The sequence below is a fragment of the Suricata suricatta genome, chromosome 10 (genome assembly GCF_006229205.1).
Source record: "Suricata suricatta isolate VVHF042 chromosome 10, meerkat_22Aug2017_6uvM2_HiC, whole genome shotgun sequence".
NCBI classification, from domain to species: domain Eukaryota; kingdom Metazoa; phylum Chordata; class Mammalia; order Carnivora; family Herpestidae; genus Suricata; species Suricata suricatta.
Genome location: NC_043709.1, coordinates 23689647 through 23705455, shown reverse-complemented (window position 1 = coordinate 23705455; position 15809 = coordinate 23689647). Strand labels below are relative to the sequence as shown.

At 51.5% G+C, this 15809-nt stretch overlaps 1 protein-coding gene across 2 annotated transcripts in view; it reads left to right on the top strand.

Moving 5' to 3' along the window:
- ELK3 (ETS transcription factor ELK3) overlaps positions 1-15809 on the top strand; it is a 38451-nt gene that overhangs the window by 7210 nt on the left and 15432 nt on the right. For both annotated transcript variants that reach the window (XM_029953423.1, XM_029953422.1), the window contains exon 2: positions 12158-12937. In XM_029953423.1, coding sequence (XP_029809283.1) covers positions 12158-12937 — 780 coding nt within the window. The remainder of the gene's footprint in view (positions 1-12157; positions 12938-15809) is intronic.

Here is a 15809-nt window from a genome sequence, read left to right as displayed (position 1 = left end):
AATTGGGTGTGCAATCACGACAGGAAAATGTTCATGTTAATAATACAAATCGGAGACCGCCTGCCCGTGCAAGACCGCCTGGCCCTGGCAGAGTTCTTTGCTTCCCCAAAATAAATTTTATGAAGATAAAATGATGTATTGTCTGTCAGAGTGGAGATGAAACAAAAGCCCAGCAAGCGTTTGCATCCTGGAACTTTCTAGAACACTCTTGTTGGTTGTGAAATTCCACAGAAGCCCCAACTATCCTGGGCTCTGTTCAGGAGTGTTTTGTACATCAAAGCTGTGCCCCCCTGTGCCCGGCCCTGGAGCTGAGTGTGAAGGGCCTGGTGTTTCTGTTGGGTATCTTTTTTTCCTTCCTGTCATGTCAAGCTGCTCAGATGGTTTGAAGTATCACAGATGGAAACTACACTTTGCTTGGGGGCCGAGGGGATAAGTAGGGACTTTCTGGAAGCGTTTGGTCCTGGAAGCTGCCTAGAGACCGGGTGCGGAGGGGAGCTGATTGCCTCATGAAGGTCTTCCAGCCTGCTCACACTGCCCGGGGAGTTGGCAGCTGGCTCGGGGGGCGGGGGGGGGGCGGGCTGTAGGGGGGCACCCTACGTCGGTGGGGGTGCTGTCTGTTTAGCACATGCTTCCAAGCTCGCTTCGTGGTGGCACTCAGCATTCCCCCAAATAGGGCCGTTGCTAAGAAACACCCGGAGTCTCGAGTACCTTCATCGCTGTGTTGACGGGGCTGCTGTGCTCCGAGTTCAGCTGCCAGTGCTCCCCGGCAGCTTGGCCAAATCCACTTACGTCAGGCCAGGCCGTTGCCCAAGCCCGCACTGGTTTGCCGGCGTGAGCGTTCCTGCTTCTGGGTGGCTTCTGGCTGCGGGAGAACTCAGGGGTTGTGTAGACAAACTGACAGAACCCCTAACGTTCACATCCTACCGCCCACCACCCACCTACCAGCCCAGCTGCTCCTCTGGGCAGGCCTCCTCCCCGCCTCCTGCCTGGGCTCTGACAACAGTTTATCTCAGCTCCTACCCCCCGCCCCCGCCCCCCCCCGTTTGTGACATGAGCGGAAGCTCACTTGTATGGAGGATTTGTCTTAAGCCAGCACTGTGCTAGATATTTTTACATTTATTGACTCATTTTCTAACATGTGAAATGCCTCTTGTCACAGTTGGTAATGGGCCCATGTTAGAGGTGGGATACTGAGTCTCAGAGAGGTTGAGGAACAGATTCAGGACAGAGCAGCTGGCAAAGCAGCAGAACCTTCTGTCTAGGAGGCTCGACCCACAGGTTCATGCTGAGGATTATGAGGCGGGAGGACTGCGCAGCTACAGAGTCACGGGCCCAGACTTGAATCCCACATTCCTATTATTGCTGATTATTACCCCGAGGGTAGGCAGAGAAGGGAGACCAACCTGTTTGCTCAAAATGACAATGGAAGAACTGCTGGCTTAGTTCTCGGAGCCAGCTGAAAACGTGATGTTTGGCAGCCCTGGACCCTCCCCCACCCATTTCCTACCTGTCCAGTGACACTTCCTAAAGGAGCCAGATCAGAGCACAGCAAACCCCTGCCTGTGTGCCTGCCCAGCATCCTACAGCCTCTTGGAAAGACTCCAAACTCCTCACCATCTGGCCCCAACCAGACTGCCTCTCCTGCACCACCCCAGCCTGCCACCCTGTCTCGGCTTCTGCTCCGACCGCATCCTTCTCTGAGCTGTCCCTCTTTCCTTCCTGCCTGGCCCACCATAGCTCATCCTCAGATGCCTCTCTGCTTCTCCCCTACCTGATGCCTGCACTTGGCGTTGTCTTCTCCGCTCTGTTCCCCAGCCCTCCTGCCTGCCTCGCTGACTGGGTGCTGGTCTTCCTTACCATTCCTCGTGTCTGCCCAGTGGCTGGCATGCAGCAGTGCCAAATGAATGTAGGACGGACCCAGGATGGATGAGCGTGAAACAAGCAAACCTGATTCTCTGTAGCGTAGAAAGAAGTCCGTCGTCTTGGAATGTCAGCACTGCCAAGGACCTAAGAAACCTGCCCCGCCTGCCTGCCCTCTAGCAAGTGAGGAGGAGGTGAATCTGAAAATCCTTGGCAAAGCCAGGGCGAACACGTGCTCCCAGCCCACCTGCAGCTCCCAGCCCCAGCGCTGGAGGTGACTGCTCAAAGTCATTGTTGGCGACAACCTGCCCAGAAAGGCAAACGGGAAAGCCTGTGCTGGGGGAACAGTTTTATGCTTTGTTTTATTAACACTCCAGAGGCCTTTGATAAAAATACCCTTGAGCGTTGAAGGAGAGCCAGCAGGGAGACAAGACTCTCCGTTCCAGGGGAAGCAGCCACGAGCCCAGAGGGGGTGGACAAATGCTCTGATCATCCAGTCGCAGGTTGGGCGTCCGGCCAGGCTCCTCTTGCTCACCAGTCCCCAGGAAGACAGCGAGGGTGCGGAGCCCCCCAGTGTCAGGCTGGCCGAATGCGGAGAGAAGGTTCACACTGCAGTTTAGCAGTGCCAGAGAATAAAGAAATCTCAACCCAAACCACAAAGAAACCTCCCCCCGGGAGTCCGCCAATTTGAAGACGGAGTTGGAGCCCTTTATTGGCAGCACATTATTCTTAGAAGTTGGAAGTAGATGTGTGTGTGTGCATGTGCTCGTGTGCGTGCTCCAAGCCTGAGCTTTAGACAGAGGACAGCCGGGCATCTTCTGTCTCGGTGCCTTCAGTGGTGTGGCCGTGTGCAGGCGCTCGGGAGGGGCCATGCCTGCCCACTCCGCTGGACAGAGCCTTTAAAAAGAGAGGGTGCTTATGTTTTGGTGGCTCAAAACGACAGAAATTTATTCTGTCAAAGTTATAGAAGCCAAAAGTCCAAAATCAAGGTTAGCTGGGACGTGCTGTCTTTGAAGGCTCCAGGGGAGAATCCTTCCTTGCCTTTTCCAGCTTCTGGTAGCCTTGGCAGCCCTCTGTGTTTCTCGGGTATGGCTTCAGCCTGTGCGTCTGTCCCTCTCCCCCTTCTGTGCCTTCTTCCCCGTGTCTCTCCCTGTGCCTTTCGTCTTGTTGTAAGGACTCTACATGTTGAATTTAGTGCCCAGTCTTCACGATGATTCCATCCCAACATCCTTAACTGATGACATTTGCAAAGATGTTTCTAAACAAAGTCACGTTGTGAGATGCTGTGTGGAAATGAATTTGGGGGAGGCACAGTTCAACTCGCTATGGAGAGGAAAGACTGCCCCAGGGAGAGGCAGCTTGAGGTGACGGGTCGGAGTGCTCACCCAGCTGTTCCTCAGGATGGCAGGTGTGAGGAGGGCCTGTCCATGACAGATTCACAGCGCAGCCCAGTACGGCCCGCCGACGGCTCTGTGTGCCTTTGGGTGCAGAGGCAGAGGGGCCAGATGCAAGCAGCCATCAGATGCTTCAGGGACAGAGGCCGGATTCACTTCCTTTTCTGTTCCTCAGGGCCTACCAAGGAGCCTTCCATATGAAAGCATCTGAAATGTTGTTGAAAGAATGCTTGCTTGTTAGAGAGGAGGAACTTTGAGCCTGACTCCTACAGTGAGTACTTGTTCTAACTTTGGAGAGAGGACAGTCAGGTTTTGTGTCAGGAAAGAGTGACTCAGCTTGTGGTCTGGATGGGAACCCAAAACGAGGAGCCGACGGAAGGGTGTTGGCTGGGAACTGGTGGCGGAGAGACACGTCTCTGCTACTTACCAGTTTGTGAGCTAAGCTTGGCACCTCAGGTCCCTCATCTGTAAAATGGGTATCAGCGTGTTGTGAGGATTATATGAGATTGTGTGTAAGCCTTCAGTAAACTATAAAGTCAGGTGCCCAAATAGGGAATTCGGATTTTTGGGGCGTGCCTGGCTGGCTCAGTCAGTAGAATGTGCCATTGTTGATCTTAGAATTGTAATTTCAAGCCCCATGCTGAGTGTAGAGGTGACTTAAAAATAAAATCTTAAAAAAATGAATTTCGGTTACTGGAAGGCAGAGTGCAGTGAAAAGATGGTGTGATTTAATAGGGCTGCTGTGCGATGAGATCGGTGCTTGCTAAGCAGAAGTGCACTGGCGAGAGGTCATGTTTCGAGGACCTCTCGGAGTGGGGCACTGGTATACATTGACCGTTTAGGAAAACATCAATACCCTGTGCAGTATTTTTGTTCTGCTTTTATATGTGAGCTACCTGAGGGCTACAGAAGTTCAATATCTTTCCCAAGGTCAGAGGAAGTAGAGAAAGTGGGATTTGCAGCCAGGTCAGTTCCCCGGTGCTGGTTTAGCTTCACATCCGGCCCATCAAGGCTCAGGCCCGTGGGCGCGCAGAGCCGCCAGCCCGTGCCGCCGGGCTCCCTGCGAGCCCTTCCGCTGCTGAGTGGGGCCAGGACCAGCCCGTGATGTGGATGCCGGCCTCCTGCTCTTCTTCTGTCAGCCTTGTCTCTTGGCTGCCACCCTCTCTGAGGGGGGCTTCTGACGTCCGGTCTGCCTCAGTGGAGCCGCCGGGTCCCTCTGGTGCCTCGTGCAGGGTGACCCATCGGAGCAGGCCCTTCCTCTCCTCTGTGGGTGAGCAGAGGCGATTGTATTTCCAGGGAAGGACTAGTCTTGAGGGAAGGCTGGTCTTCCTCACGAGGAGGAGCCGGAAATGACCGTTCCTGAGCAAGGATCTTGCTTTCTTAGCACAAAGCTGGTTTCCCCGGGGTTCTTTGCAGATACCCCCCACCCCGTGCTCTGGAATGCAGAGCCCCAGGGCCCTGGCCAGCTGACTCAAGCTGCAGCCTCAGAGCCAACCGTGGCTGCTTTCTGGGAGAGGGTGTGGCAGGGACAGAAAACGCTTCAGGTGTGGCTCTCGGTGGGGTTGGTTTAAACTCCAGCTCCACCAACTGCAAGCTGCGTGGTCTTGGGCTGGTTAGCTTTCTAGAGCCTGCTTCATTCTGGATGAGAAGAACAAAGGGCTTAATCTGACAATTAGTGCATGTGAAACACGTGTTATTTAATGTGCAAATGCAGAGAAGCAAAAAGAAATATTACAAGTCACTGGTAATCTAATCTAACCATTGTTAAGTTTTGTTATACATCTTTTGTTTTATATAGTTATTTTGTTAAGATAATGGAAGCATCCCATGCATACTGCTTTTTTCACTTAATGTACATTTATTTTAATTTTTTTAAAGTTTATTTATTTATTTTGAGAGTGTTATAGACAGTGTGAGTGAGGGAGGGGCGAGAGAGAGGGAGAGAGAGGATCCCAAGCAGGCTCTGTGCTGTCCGTACAGAGCCCAATGTGGGGCTCGAACTCACCAAACCTTGAGATCATGGCCTGAGCCAAAACCAAGAGTCAGACAAAACCAACTGAGCCACCCAGGTGGCCCTTCACCTTACTTAAAGGCATGGGAAACGTTCACAATGCATTGTCATCTAAAATAGCCACGTGGAGGCACCTGGGTGGCTCAGTCTGTTAAGCGTCTGATTTTGGCTCAGGTCATGGTCCAATGGCTTGTGAGTTTGCGTCCCATGTTGAGCTCTGTGCTGACAGCTCAGAGCCCAGAGCCTGCTTCAGATTCTGTGTCTCCCTCTCTGTCTGCTTCTCCCCCACTTGTCCGTGGTCACGCTCTCTCTTGCTCTCTCTCTAATATAAACAAACATTAAAAAAATTAAACTAGCCACATGTATTCCACTATAGAGCCCTCCCAGTATTTAACTCACTCTTGTGGGACAGGAAGTTGGGTATAACCTTCCTTCCCATCAACAGCCTTGACTCCTTCATCTTTAAAATGGGATCACAGTGCCCGTCTTGCAGCGTGGCTATGTGAGTATAGTATGTGGTAGGCTGTCCTAAATGCTTGCTTCTTGTCTTTACCCCTTCTGGCCACGGGTTCCTTTCATGTAGGGTATCTACCGTGGTGAGATGAGTGTCTTCAAAATAAACGGATCCCGCATCCCTGGCCCAGGGATCCTGGGGACAGGCACGCAGGGCCAGCAGCCCATCTGCAGCAGACACCGCAGAGCTGTCTGGGCGGTGTGTTTCCTGCTCTGAGAGGCATCGGAGAACAGTGGAGATCAGCTGGGTGTCTGGTTAGTGTCTGTTCCACTTGCCGGGCTACACGGGCCGCCTCTCTGCCCTCAGAGGGGGACACTTGGATTCCACATCTGCTGCCCTCAGGGCCAGCCCCCTCCACCCCACCCCCGAATTAACTGGAGCGTGTGAGGTTTTCTTCACAGTGCATGTCAAGTGCTGGCCATGCTAGGTATGATCTGCTGTGAGCCTTGCGTCTATTTTTTGTCTGAACCCAACTAAATAAAACATCATGTTTCCCCCGTTGGTCGAGATGCATAAACCAGATGTAATTCTGTCTGCCAGACGACCCAGCTCCATACCCAGAACTGTGGATAAAGCGAGGGGAGTACGCAGAGCCTTCTGGGAGGTTTAATTTTGACTATTTATTTGTCACTGGAGTGGATGGAGAGTGGATTTTGCTTTGTTTTGCTTTTGCATAAATGGGAGTATAAAAATAATACTAAGAGCTACTGTGTAGTGGGCTTATTGTGTGTGGCTGTATCAGGTGTTCTGCTATGAGCTTTAAATGGATTATTTCATTGTTTCACGCGGCAGGTGGTAGATCAGTCCCCATTTTGTAGATGGCAAAACTGAGACACGTGGCTGGTAGGAGACAGGAGTGGCAGCTGAATTCAGACAGTGACTCGAGAGCCACTCCTTATAATCCCAGTGACAGCCTTCGGGACCAGCGCAAGCGGGCATTTGTGGAAGGATCTGTCACTCTCTCTTCTCAGCCCTTTTGCTGCAGCCGCTGGAGCAGGAGTAGGTTGGGCTGTTGGGAAGACTCTCCTGCACAGCGTTTCCCGCTGCGTTAGGAGCTGCTGACCTTTCCTGGTTTTGAGAAAAAGATGGGTGAATTGCAGAACCACAGGGCAGGAGTCCCGCAGTTCCTGGCAGCCCGCAAATGGTGGAAAATCAAGGGCGCTGTGGCCATACCCATGGGGAACCCATAACCAGTCTGGGCCCTCCTCAGTCCACGAGCGGTGGTGGGCAGGAGGGGAGCCCTGGGATAAGAAGTCTTGGCACCGAAAGCCCGGTGCGTGACCTCAGATCACAACTGGGGTGCCAGGGCAGAGCCGATGCACGAAGCACATACTTGCCAAGTCCACGGATAAGCGAAATTAAAATGTAGTAAGCTATCACAGGAGGCGTGGGGTTGTAGTGTTTTGCATATGGCCCTCGGTGTCTGGGAGTCTTCAGTTTGAAAATGTCAGCAAGAAAGCACACATGGGACACATTCACGTGCAGCTTGAACCAGCCCAGGGATTAGCCACAGAAAATCGTGTCTCTCGGGGTGAAGCCTCTGGTTTCCTGCCTGGGTCAATTCTCTTTACAGTGAGAGTCATTCATTCCACAAACATGTAGTTAACCTAATATTATCCTTAATAACATCAAAATTCAGAGGGTAAATTGGATTCCTCAAGCATCTCTTCATTACCCAGCACCGCCTACCATTTTTTTAAAAGATCACAATACTTAATAGATGCATTTCTCATTTATCCACTTGATGGCATTATTTACACAGGCTCCTCCTCAGTGGGAGGAGGAAGCAGAGTTGAGTGTGTGTGTATGTATTTAAACGACACTTATAGACACCTCTATTTTTATCGGTATGCCTGGACCCCGTCCGGGTAACAGCACCGAGGGAAATGGAAATTCGACTTGCTCGCTGTGTTTTCCATCCTGTTAGTGTGGAATAACGCAGGGAGACTCTCGCTGGCCCCTCCGTTGTCAGAGGTGGCTGGTGGATCGGGAAGGATTGCTTTGCACACGCTGGCCAGCCGCAGTCCTGCCCGCGCGGACGGCTGGCCCTTAGGCTCCTGCAATCTCAGACCCCAACTTGGACGTGGCAGTGGTGGGAGAAGCTTCCCCTGTCACTGGAGCTTCCGCTTAGGGTGTGTCAGGTGGATGTTCTTTTTCCTCCTAAAGTCCCTCTCTTCCCAGCTGCCTGTGACCTCCCACAGAATGCGGGGTCAGGCATCCACCCTGGTTGTGAATAGACAGACACTTATGGGAAATTACCAACAGGGAGGCTGGTCTCACATGTGTAAAGGGAAGCAGATGTGTGCAACTGTTGGTCTAAAACCATGTTGGAGAAAGTCACTTAGCTCAACTAGACACAGACCGCATTGGTCAGGTGACCAGGCTGCTGTAAGCGTCACATACTTGTGGGTCTGGGAGGAAGGGGTGAAAAAAACTGACTTTCTGTAAATACTCTCATCACTTTTCATAATAAGAGCCTATCCCCAAGTGCTCTTGTGTCCTGGGCAGTCTCCGCCTGAGTCTTGAGTCACCTTCCGTGTGGCCAAGCACTCTGGAATCAGACTGCCCACGTACTAGCTTGTGACCATAGGTAATTTATACTCTCTGAGCCCTTGGCTGCCCATCTCTAAGACGGGGATCATAATAGTTCTAGGCTCTCAGGATTAAATAAATTCACAGTGGTTAGGTTCTTAGTACGCAGCCTGACAGATAGTATGTGCTCAACATCTGCTACTTGTTATTCCTCGAACTGTGAGGTTTCTCGGCAAACTCTTCCTGGGGCAAACTCTTGAAAGGACATCTCCTTTCAGAGACTGCGGAGAGATCTCTGAACATACAAGCCACTCATGTGCTCCCAGGCTCTGTCCTGGAAGTTAAGGTGCTGTGAGGTCAACTGCCAGGCACATACCTCCCCTGAGTCTGCCTACTCCCTGGGTCTCAGGCTGAGGACGTCCTGGTGGGAGGGCTTTCCTTACCAGCCCCCCTCCTGAGCAGATTTTCCTGTGCAGCGTTGGGCTCTCACACAGTGGGGCCGCTGTGCTCTGACCTCCTTCCTGTGCGCTCCACATGCCTTCTGGCCCAGCCTCCTTCCCAGAGCTTCCAGCTTGCCCAGTAGCCAGATCTACGCCATCTTTTTTCTTTTTCTTTCTTCCCTTTTTTCTTATTAACACTTATTTATTTATTTTGAGGGAGTGTGCTTCTTTCACTGAGCATAATGCATTCAAGGTGCACCCACAGTGATGTCCAGACTACATTCCTGATCCTGGCCGAATCATCTTGTGTAGGACTATACCACATTTTGGTTATCCCTCTGTCAGTTGATGGTCATGTGAGTTGTTCCTTGTGTTCTTTTGAACACATCAAAGCTCTGCTCTTTGAGGCTGCCTTTCAGTTCCCAACCATTTTTTCAGGAGGCGAGACCTTTTTGTTATTTTTATCACAGCCCCAAATTACTCCTTGGTTTGCTTACGAATATAATCCCTGCTCAGACGTTATGTTTTGAATACCCGTGATAAAATTAAAGGTTTTAAAGAAAAAGTTTACAAGATGTGCCTGAAGAAAAGATTCAGACCATATTGTTTCTCTTTTCTCCTGTGTAATTATTTAGGCTCTAATAATTCAGTCAGTTCAGAGGGATGTTCACACTGGCTGAGGACAAAGTAAAGTGTTCCCCGAGGGAGAAAAATTAGTGAAAACCAAAAATACGTTAGCAGCAGAACACACCAGGCAAGCATGCTTTCTTTTTGCCGAGAACCCACTCACTCTGAGTCCGTGGCACCAGCAACACCGTTACCGGGCCCTGACCTCTGGGAGCGGGTCTCTCCGAGGGTCTTGTCCACCCGTCTGCTGGAGCGCCCCCTGAGATGCCGCCGGGCAGGCCCCTGTGGGACTTCCAAGTTCTTCCAATTTCTCTGAAGGGTTCAAAGTGGCTTTCAGCTTTGCTAGTGTTGCGTATGCAGATGAGATCAGATGGGGGTATAAATGGCATGGGGGGGGGGGAGTTAAATGGCGGTCCCCAGCGCCAGGGTGCCAGGCACTAGAATCGTTTAGCCTTGAATCTAACATGCCCAGGGGTGGGAGTCTCCTGTGTGTTGGTGCTGAGCGAAGGTTCGCCCGGATTTGCGTTACTGGGATTTCCGGTGCTGAATGGGGACGTTGTGGGTCCCTCCCATGGATACCTGCCTGGAGGGATTCCTGCTCAGAAGTCTCAGCGGCAGAGTAAATGCGCCCTCCCCTCCTGACTGCTAGGCAAATTCACTTCAGGGATTTGGTGATCTGTTTAAGGAGGAAAACTGCAAATCCGTATGCTGTGACATAACAAGAGGAAAAGTAAGAGCATAATATATTTACAAACCCCTATGATCGCAAAAGGAACATCAGCATTTAATTAAATTTTGTCTCTATGGTATATTTGGAAGTTGCCAAGACAGTAGGTCCTAAAAGTCCTCATCACAAGGAAAAAAAATTTTAATTTTTCTTAATGTTTATTTTTGAGAGAAAGAGAGCATGAGTAGGGAGAGAGGCAGAGAGAGAGAGGGTGGGAGACACAGAATCCGAAGCAGGGTCCAGGCTCCAAGCTGTCAGCACAGAGCCCAATACCATGAGATCATGACCTTGAGCTGAAGTCAGACACTTAATTGACTTAGCCACCCAAGTGCCCCGGAAAAAAAATTTTTGTAAACGCTTGTGGTGATGTTAACTAGACTTGTGGTGGTGGTCCTTTAACAATATATGCAAATATCGAGTCAGTGCATGGGACCTCTGAAACTAACACAAAACTGCATGTCAGTTACGGCTCCATTTTGAAAATTTCACCTCTAGGAGCGTGGGGGAGGGGGGCCTCAGTCAGTTGAGCATCCACCTCTTGATTTTGGCTCAGGTCATGATCTCAAGGTTCGTGATAGAGCCCCACATTGCCATGCTGAGCGTGGTGCCTGCTTGGGACTCTTTCTTCCTCTTTCTCTGTCCCTCCCCTGCTCATGCTCTCTTTCCTCTCTCTCTCTCTCTCTCTCTCTCTCTCTCAAAATGAATAAATAAAACTTTTTAAAAAATGAAAATTTTACCTTTACTAAGGGGTTCTCTCCACCCACATTTTTGTGGAAATGTGAAAATGCTTAGGCTTAGGAACGAGTAGATGTTGGTGGTTCTTGGGCAGATTAGTGCCCATCTCTGAGCTTGTATCATGGCACCTTCCACCCTCCATGAGGGTGAGTATGAAAGCAGATTAAGAGCTTGTGTGCAACACCCAGTACACAGTAGGTGCTCACTAGGAGCTACTACTTCTAGAGTACTTCTCCCCCCAATTTTTTTTTTTACCCTCACTCATACCTAACTTTTAGGAGGAACACTTTGTAAAGAACCATTCTGAATCTTTTCCCCACAGGATGGCGCTGCCAGCTCTTTGTGCTTAGGGAAGATGGACTTTGTCTCCTTGGAGCACCTTGCACCCCACAAACATTTGATAGATATTTGCTGATGTTGCAATTTAATAAACCTCAAGGATGGCATAAAGCCTTTCATATGAGGTCCCTTCTTCCAAAAGGATGTGAAAACTTTTGCAGGGATTATTGGTTTTCATTTACATCCTAATGTGTGAGGGCTGGAGCTATAACCTGAAGAACAGAAGCAGATACTAGCAACTGGAAATACTGTGGGAGTGATGTAAATATCAACGTAGATAATTGTTTTTCTTCCAGTGGCTTTCTTGGCAGAAAATTAAAAAGGAAAAAATGGCTACATGATCTAAGAAAACATTGTGGTGTTTGGTGATAGTAACTTACAACTCTGTAATGCTTTCCAGCTTACAGAATGTGTTCCCATTATTCTTTCATTGAATTCTCGCGAGTGAATTACTGCCCAGAGGTGGGTAAGACAAGACTGCCTCATGGTTGAGGGAATGCGGCTCCTACCACTTACCTGCCGTGTGGCTTATGTGGGTTCTTTAAGCACTGCCAGCTTATTTCCTGAAGTCTTAAAATGAGAGTTTAATAATTTAGTTTTTAGTTAATCATAACTTCCTTTTAGGATCGCTGTACAGATTATACGAGACAATGCGTGGACACTGGCGGCCACACAGTAAGTGCTTAGTCAATGGTGACTTATGACATTAGGTGTAATAACCCTCCCTTCACAGATGAGGAGACTACAAACGACAGTCAGTTTGCTAGAGGTCACACCATTTGTAATCAGAACAGGAAGGAAATCGCAAATCCAATTCTGCTGCCTGCACCTTGAATCCTTTCCCCTACACCTTAGCCACGATGTGTGAATCAGGAGGAATATTCTAGTGCTTCTGCTGGCAGAATTTCCCATGACAACGAACGTCTTCCTGCGTATCTCTGGTGCACTGATCTCAATGTCTCCTCTTTGTATCCACAGAACATCATCAAAAAGGTGATTGGGCAGAAGTTTGTGTACAAGTTTGTGTCTTTCCCGGAGATACTGAAAATGGACCCGCACGCAGTGGAGATCAGCCGGGAGAGCCTCTTGCTGCAGGACAGCGACTGCAAGGCGCCTCCCGAGGGCCGCGAGGCGCACAGGCACGGCTTGTCGGCCCTCAAAAGCGCAAGCCGCAACGAATACATCCACTCAGGCCTGTACTCGTCCTTCACCATTAATTCCCTGCAGAACCCGCCAGAATCCTTCAAGGCAATCAAGACGGAGAAGCTGGAGGAGCAGCCGGAAGACAGCCCTCCGGTGGAAGAAGTCAGGACTGTCATCAGGTTTGTGACCAATAAAACCGACAAGCACAGCAGCAGGCCGGTGGTGCCCCTGCCCTCCACATCCGAGGCCTTCCTGGCCTCGTCCGCCTCAGCCAAGGTCTCCTCCTTAATGTTGCCAAATGCCGCCAGCATTTCGTCCGCCTCACCCTCCTCGTCTCGGTCCCCGTCCCTGTCCCCCAGCTCGCCCCTCCCTTCTGAACACAGAAGCCTCTTCCTGGAGGCCGCCTGCCATGACTCCGATTCCCTAGAGCCCTTGAACCTGTCATCGGGCTCCAAGACCAGGTCTCCATCTCTCCCCCCAAAGGCCAAAAAACCCAAAGGCTTGGAAATCTCTGCACCCCCGCTGGTGCTCTCTGGCACCGACATCGGCTCCATCGCCCTCAACAGCCCAGCTCTCCCCTCGGGATCCCTCACCCCAGCCTTCTTCACCGCACAGGTAAGAGCGTCCCTGTGGTCTGGGCTGCACGCAGGCTCAGTGGCATAGCAGGAAGGAAGCAACCACCAAAGCAACTTCCTTCTGCCCTTCAAAAGGTCATCTTAGGGCCCGTAGACCAAAGTCACGGTGTAAACGTGAAGGGAAATTACTTTTCCCTCCCCAGACCAAGGCGTCCACAAGACAGCAGGTTTGGGGTGTTGACTACAGTGCGTTGCTTGGTTGGTTTCTGGCTTTTAGTGGCTGTAAGTGGTCATAATATGGAACACGTGCCCTGGCTATCAAAGGAGATCCAAAGAATAATTTCCTAGAGAAAGTTAAGCGGGCCAAGTGATGTTTCAGAAGGCATTTGGGCTTTGTGAAATTGTTATGGCAGAGTCCTTTCTTGGGGCCCTTGACGAAGTAGTTGTTTGTATTTTGTTACTGAGAAGATAGATGTGAACTGATCCTGCCATTGCAGTCATCAGGTGGACATGCATTGTCCTGTATTCGCTACCAAGAAACGTAAGGGCCACACCGAGTGGTGAGAAAGAGATTCTTCCATAAAAGCATTGCTACTATGAGAAAACCCAGGTCCACGTCAAGAGGGGGAGGAAAGCAAACTTGTGGAATAAGAAAGTCTTCCGTGTTATTAACTCCCATGAGAAGGCAGCCTTTTCCTTTAAGGTGTTGGTTTTGTTTTGTTTTGTTTTGGGTTTATTTATTTATTTATGGTAGTGGTCTTTTTTAAGTAATCTCTACACCCGGTGAAGGGCTTGAATTTAACGACCCGAACTCTCAACCCTGAGATCAAGAGTCACATGCTCCACCAGCCGAGCCGGCCAGGCGCCCCCAGCCTCTTCCTTTAAACGCGATCTGCGGACGCTGTTCCCGTCCAGCTGGCAGTTGCAGGGCAAAGCAGAGCAGGTGCTGCTAAACCCTGTTTTTGCTTCCTCGGGAAAGTTGGACACACTTTGGTGGCAGAGGCTAGACACACTGGCTTTGGGGTCAGTTCCTGGCAGCGCTGCTTGGTGGCGGTGTGCCGGTGGGGCTTGCTCCCTGAGCCTGTCTGCACGTCTGTGAAGGGGACTGTCGTGAGGACTGAGCGGGAGAACGTGCACGGTGAGAGCGCTCGCTACCGCCGGCAGGTGCGCTCCTGGAACTCTGAGGCAGGCGGGAACTCCGTCACCGGCCTCCGTACTCATTGCCATAAATGTCCCTGCGTGACCATCCTGAGGAGTGGCAGCGCTTCGGATTTTCGTGTTTGCCGGTTACTTGCCGCACGCCACTCCGGTTCTTTCTCGTGGCAGGCCCAGGAAGTCGATGTCAGGTCCCATTTTTCCAGCTGAGGTAAATGGCGCACTTGACATAAAGTGACTCCTCCAAGGTCACAGCTAACAGGTGGTAGAAGCAAATTGAACCCTGTTAGTCGCTCCAGAATCCATCCTCGTAAGTAAAATGTTCTTGGCATGCCCGTCGGGAAAACACCCAGTTGTCCCTGATCATAACAGTGCGCGGAGTCTGCCAAGCTGGGAGCCGCTCTTGGCCATTTTCCTCCCCATGGCTTCTCCCAAATCGATGGTGTCGCCAGGACTTTGTGTCTGCTCAAGCCTGCGAGCTGGTCAGCATGAGCGCGCTGCTGTTGTGCTGAGGGTGAGCTGAGGGCTCAGCTCCTGGGCGGAACGAGCATGTGTGCTTTCGATCAGGCATCTTCTAATCAAACACAACTGGCCGGTGAACGCGGTGAGCGAGAACCGCTGAGTAAAATGGCTTGGAAACAGTGGTTCCTGGAGCAGCTCGGAGACGTGACCGAAGAAGTGGGCCAGGCAGACAATCCGAGGATGACCCCCCTGGCCTCTGTTGTGTTGACAACTGTAAGGCGGAGAGCGGTCTTGAGTGAGGCCCAGGCTAGCTCTGATTTCCGTATCTGCTTTCTCTGTAAGGCTGTATCACCGTCTCTGAACAGATGTGAGTCCTGTAGCCTTCTCAGAAACGCAGCTCGGCCTTGCCCTGGGGTTTTGGACAGGACGCAGCGCGTGTGTGGCTCTGCCCGGTGGGACTGAGGCTGGCATGGCTGCGCTGAGCGGAGGAGGAACCTTGACGTGAGACAGGGAGAGAGCGTGGATGTGAACACGAGGATGCTAAACTCGGGCCTGGGAGACAGAACCTACTAGAAGAGCCTAAAATCAGGAAGGGGACACCAGAGGAAAGCCAGATGCTCTAATAGAGGACTTGTGCCTTGGGCAGAGGAGGATGAATGGTCCTCAGCCACACTGAGAGGGTAGGACCTTGATTGTGAGTTGGTGTCAGGAAGTCCAAGAAATGAGATCAGGGCTTCCAAAGGGGGGAGAGGCCAAGGGCAGGGTCTCGTTTCAGGCTCAGAGTGCCTTTGGATGGAGCCAAGGGGGCAGGGGGTGGCCACTAGGTAGTGCTCTGAATGGATTCCGAGGAGTCAAGGGCCGCCTTTGGGGGATGGTGGAGTCTCAGGGCTTGAATCCCCTCACCTTCCAGCAGCGTCAGTGCTGCGCCCAGTGCAGCCGGCAGCGGCCCACAGGGAGGAAGACCCGGAGAGAGCAGAGCAAGGGCAGGGCCCAGGTCAGGTGTTCATCCAAGTAGATTCTCTGAGATCAGACAGGACGGCCACACCTGTCTTGGCTTGACAGTCCTCCGGATGTGCAGGGCAGGTTGGAGTCAGCGTAGGATTTGGGTTCTCAGAGATTGCCTCCCCAGGAACTGCCTCAGAAACCAACCCCGGAGCCACGGTGCTCCCTCAGTGGACAGTCAGCGGCAAGGCCGGCGCTCTGAGCAGCTGGCCTCATCCTGAGGGGCGAGCCCATGTCCCTGCCATCCTCCCAGGGGGCAGGAGTGAAAACCTTCTCTTTGCTTCCAGGTCAAC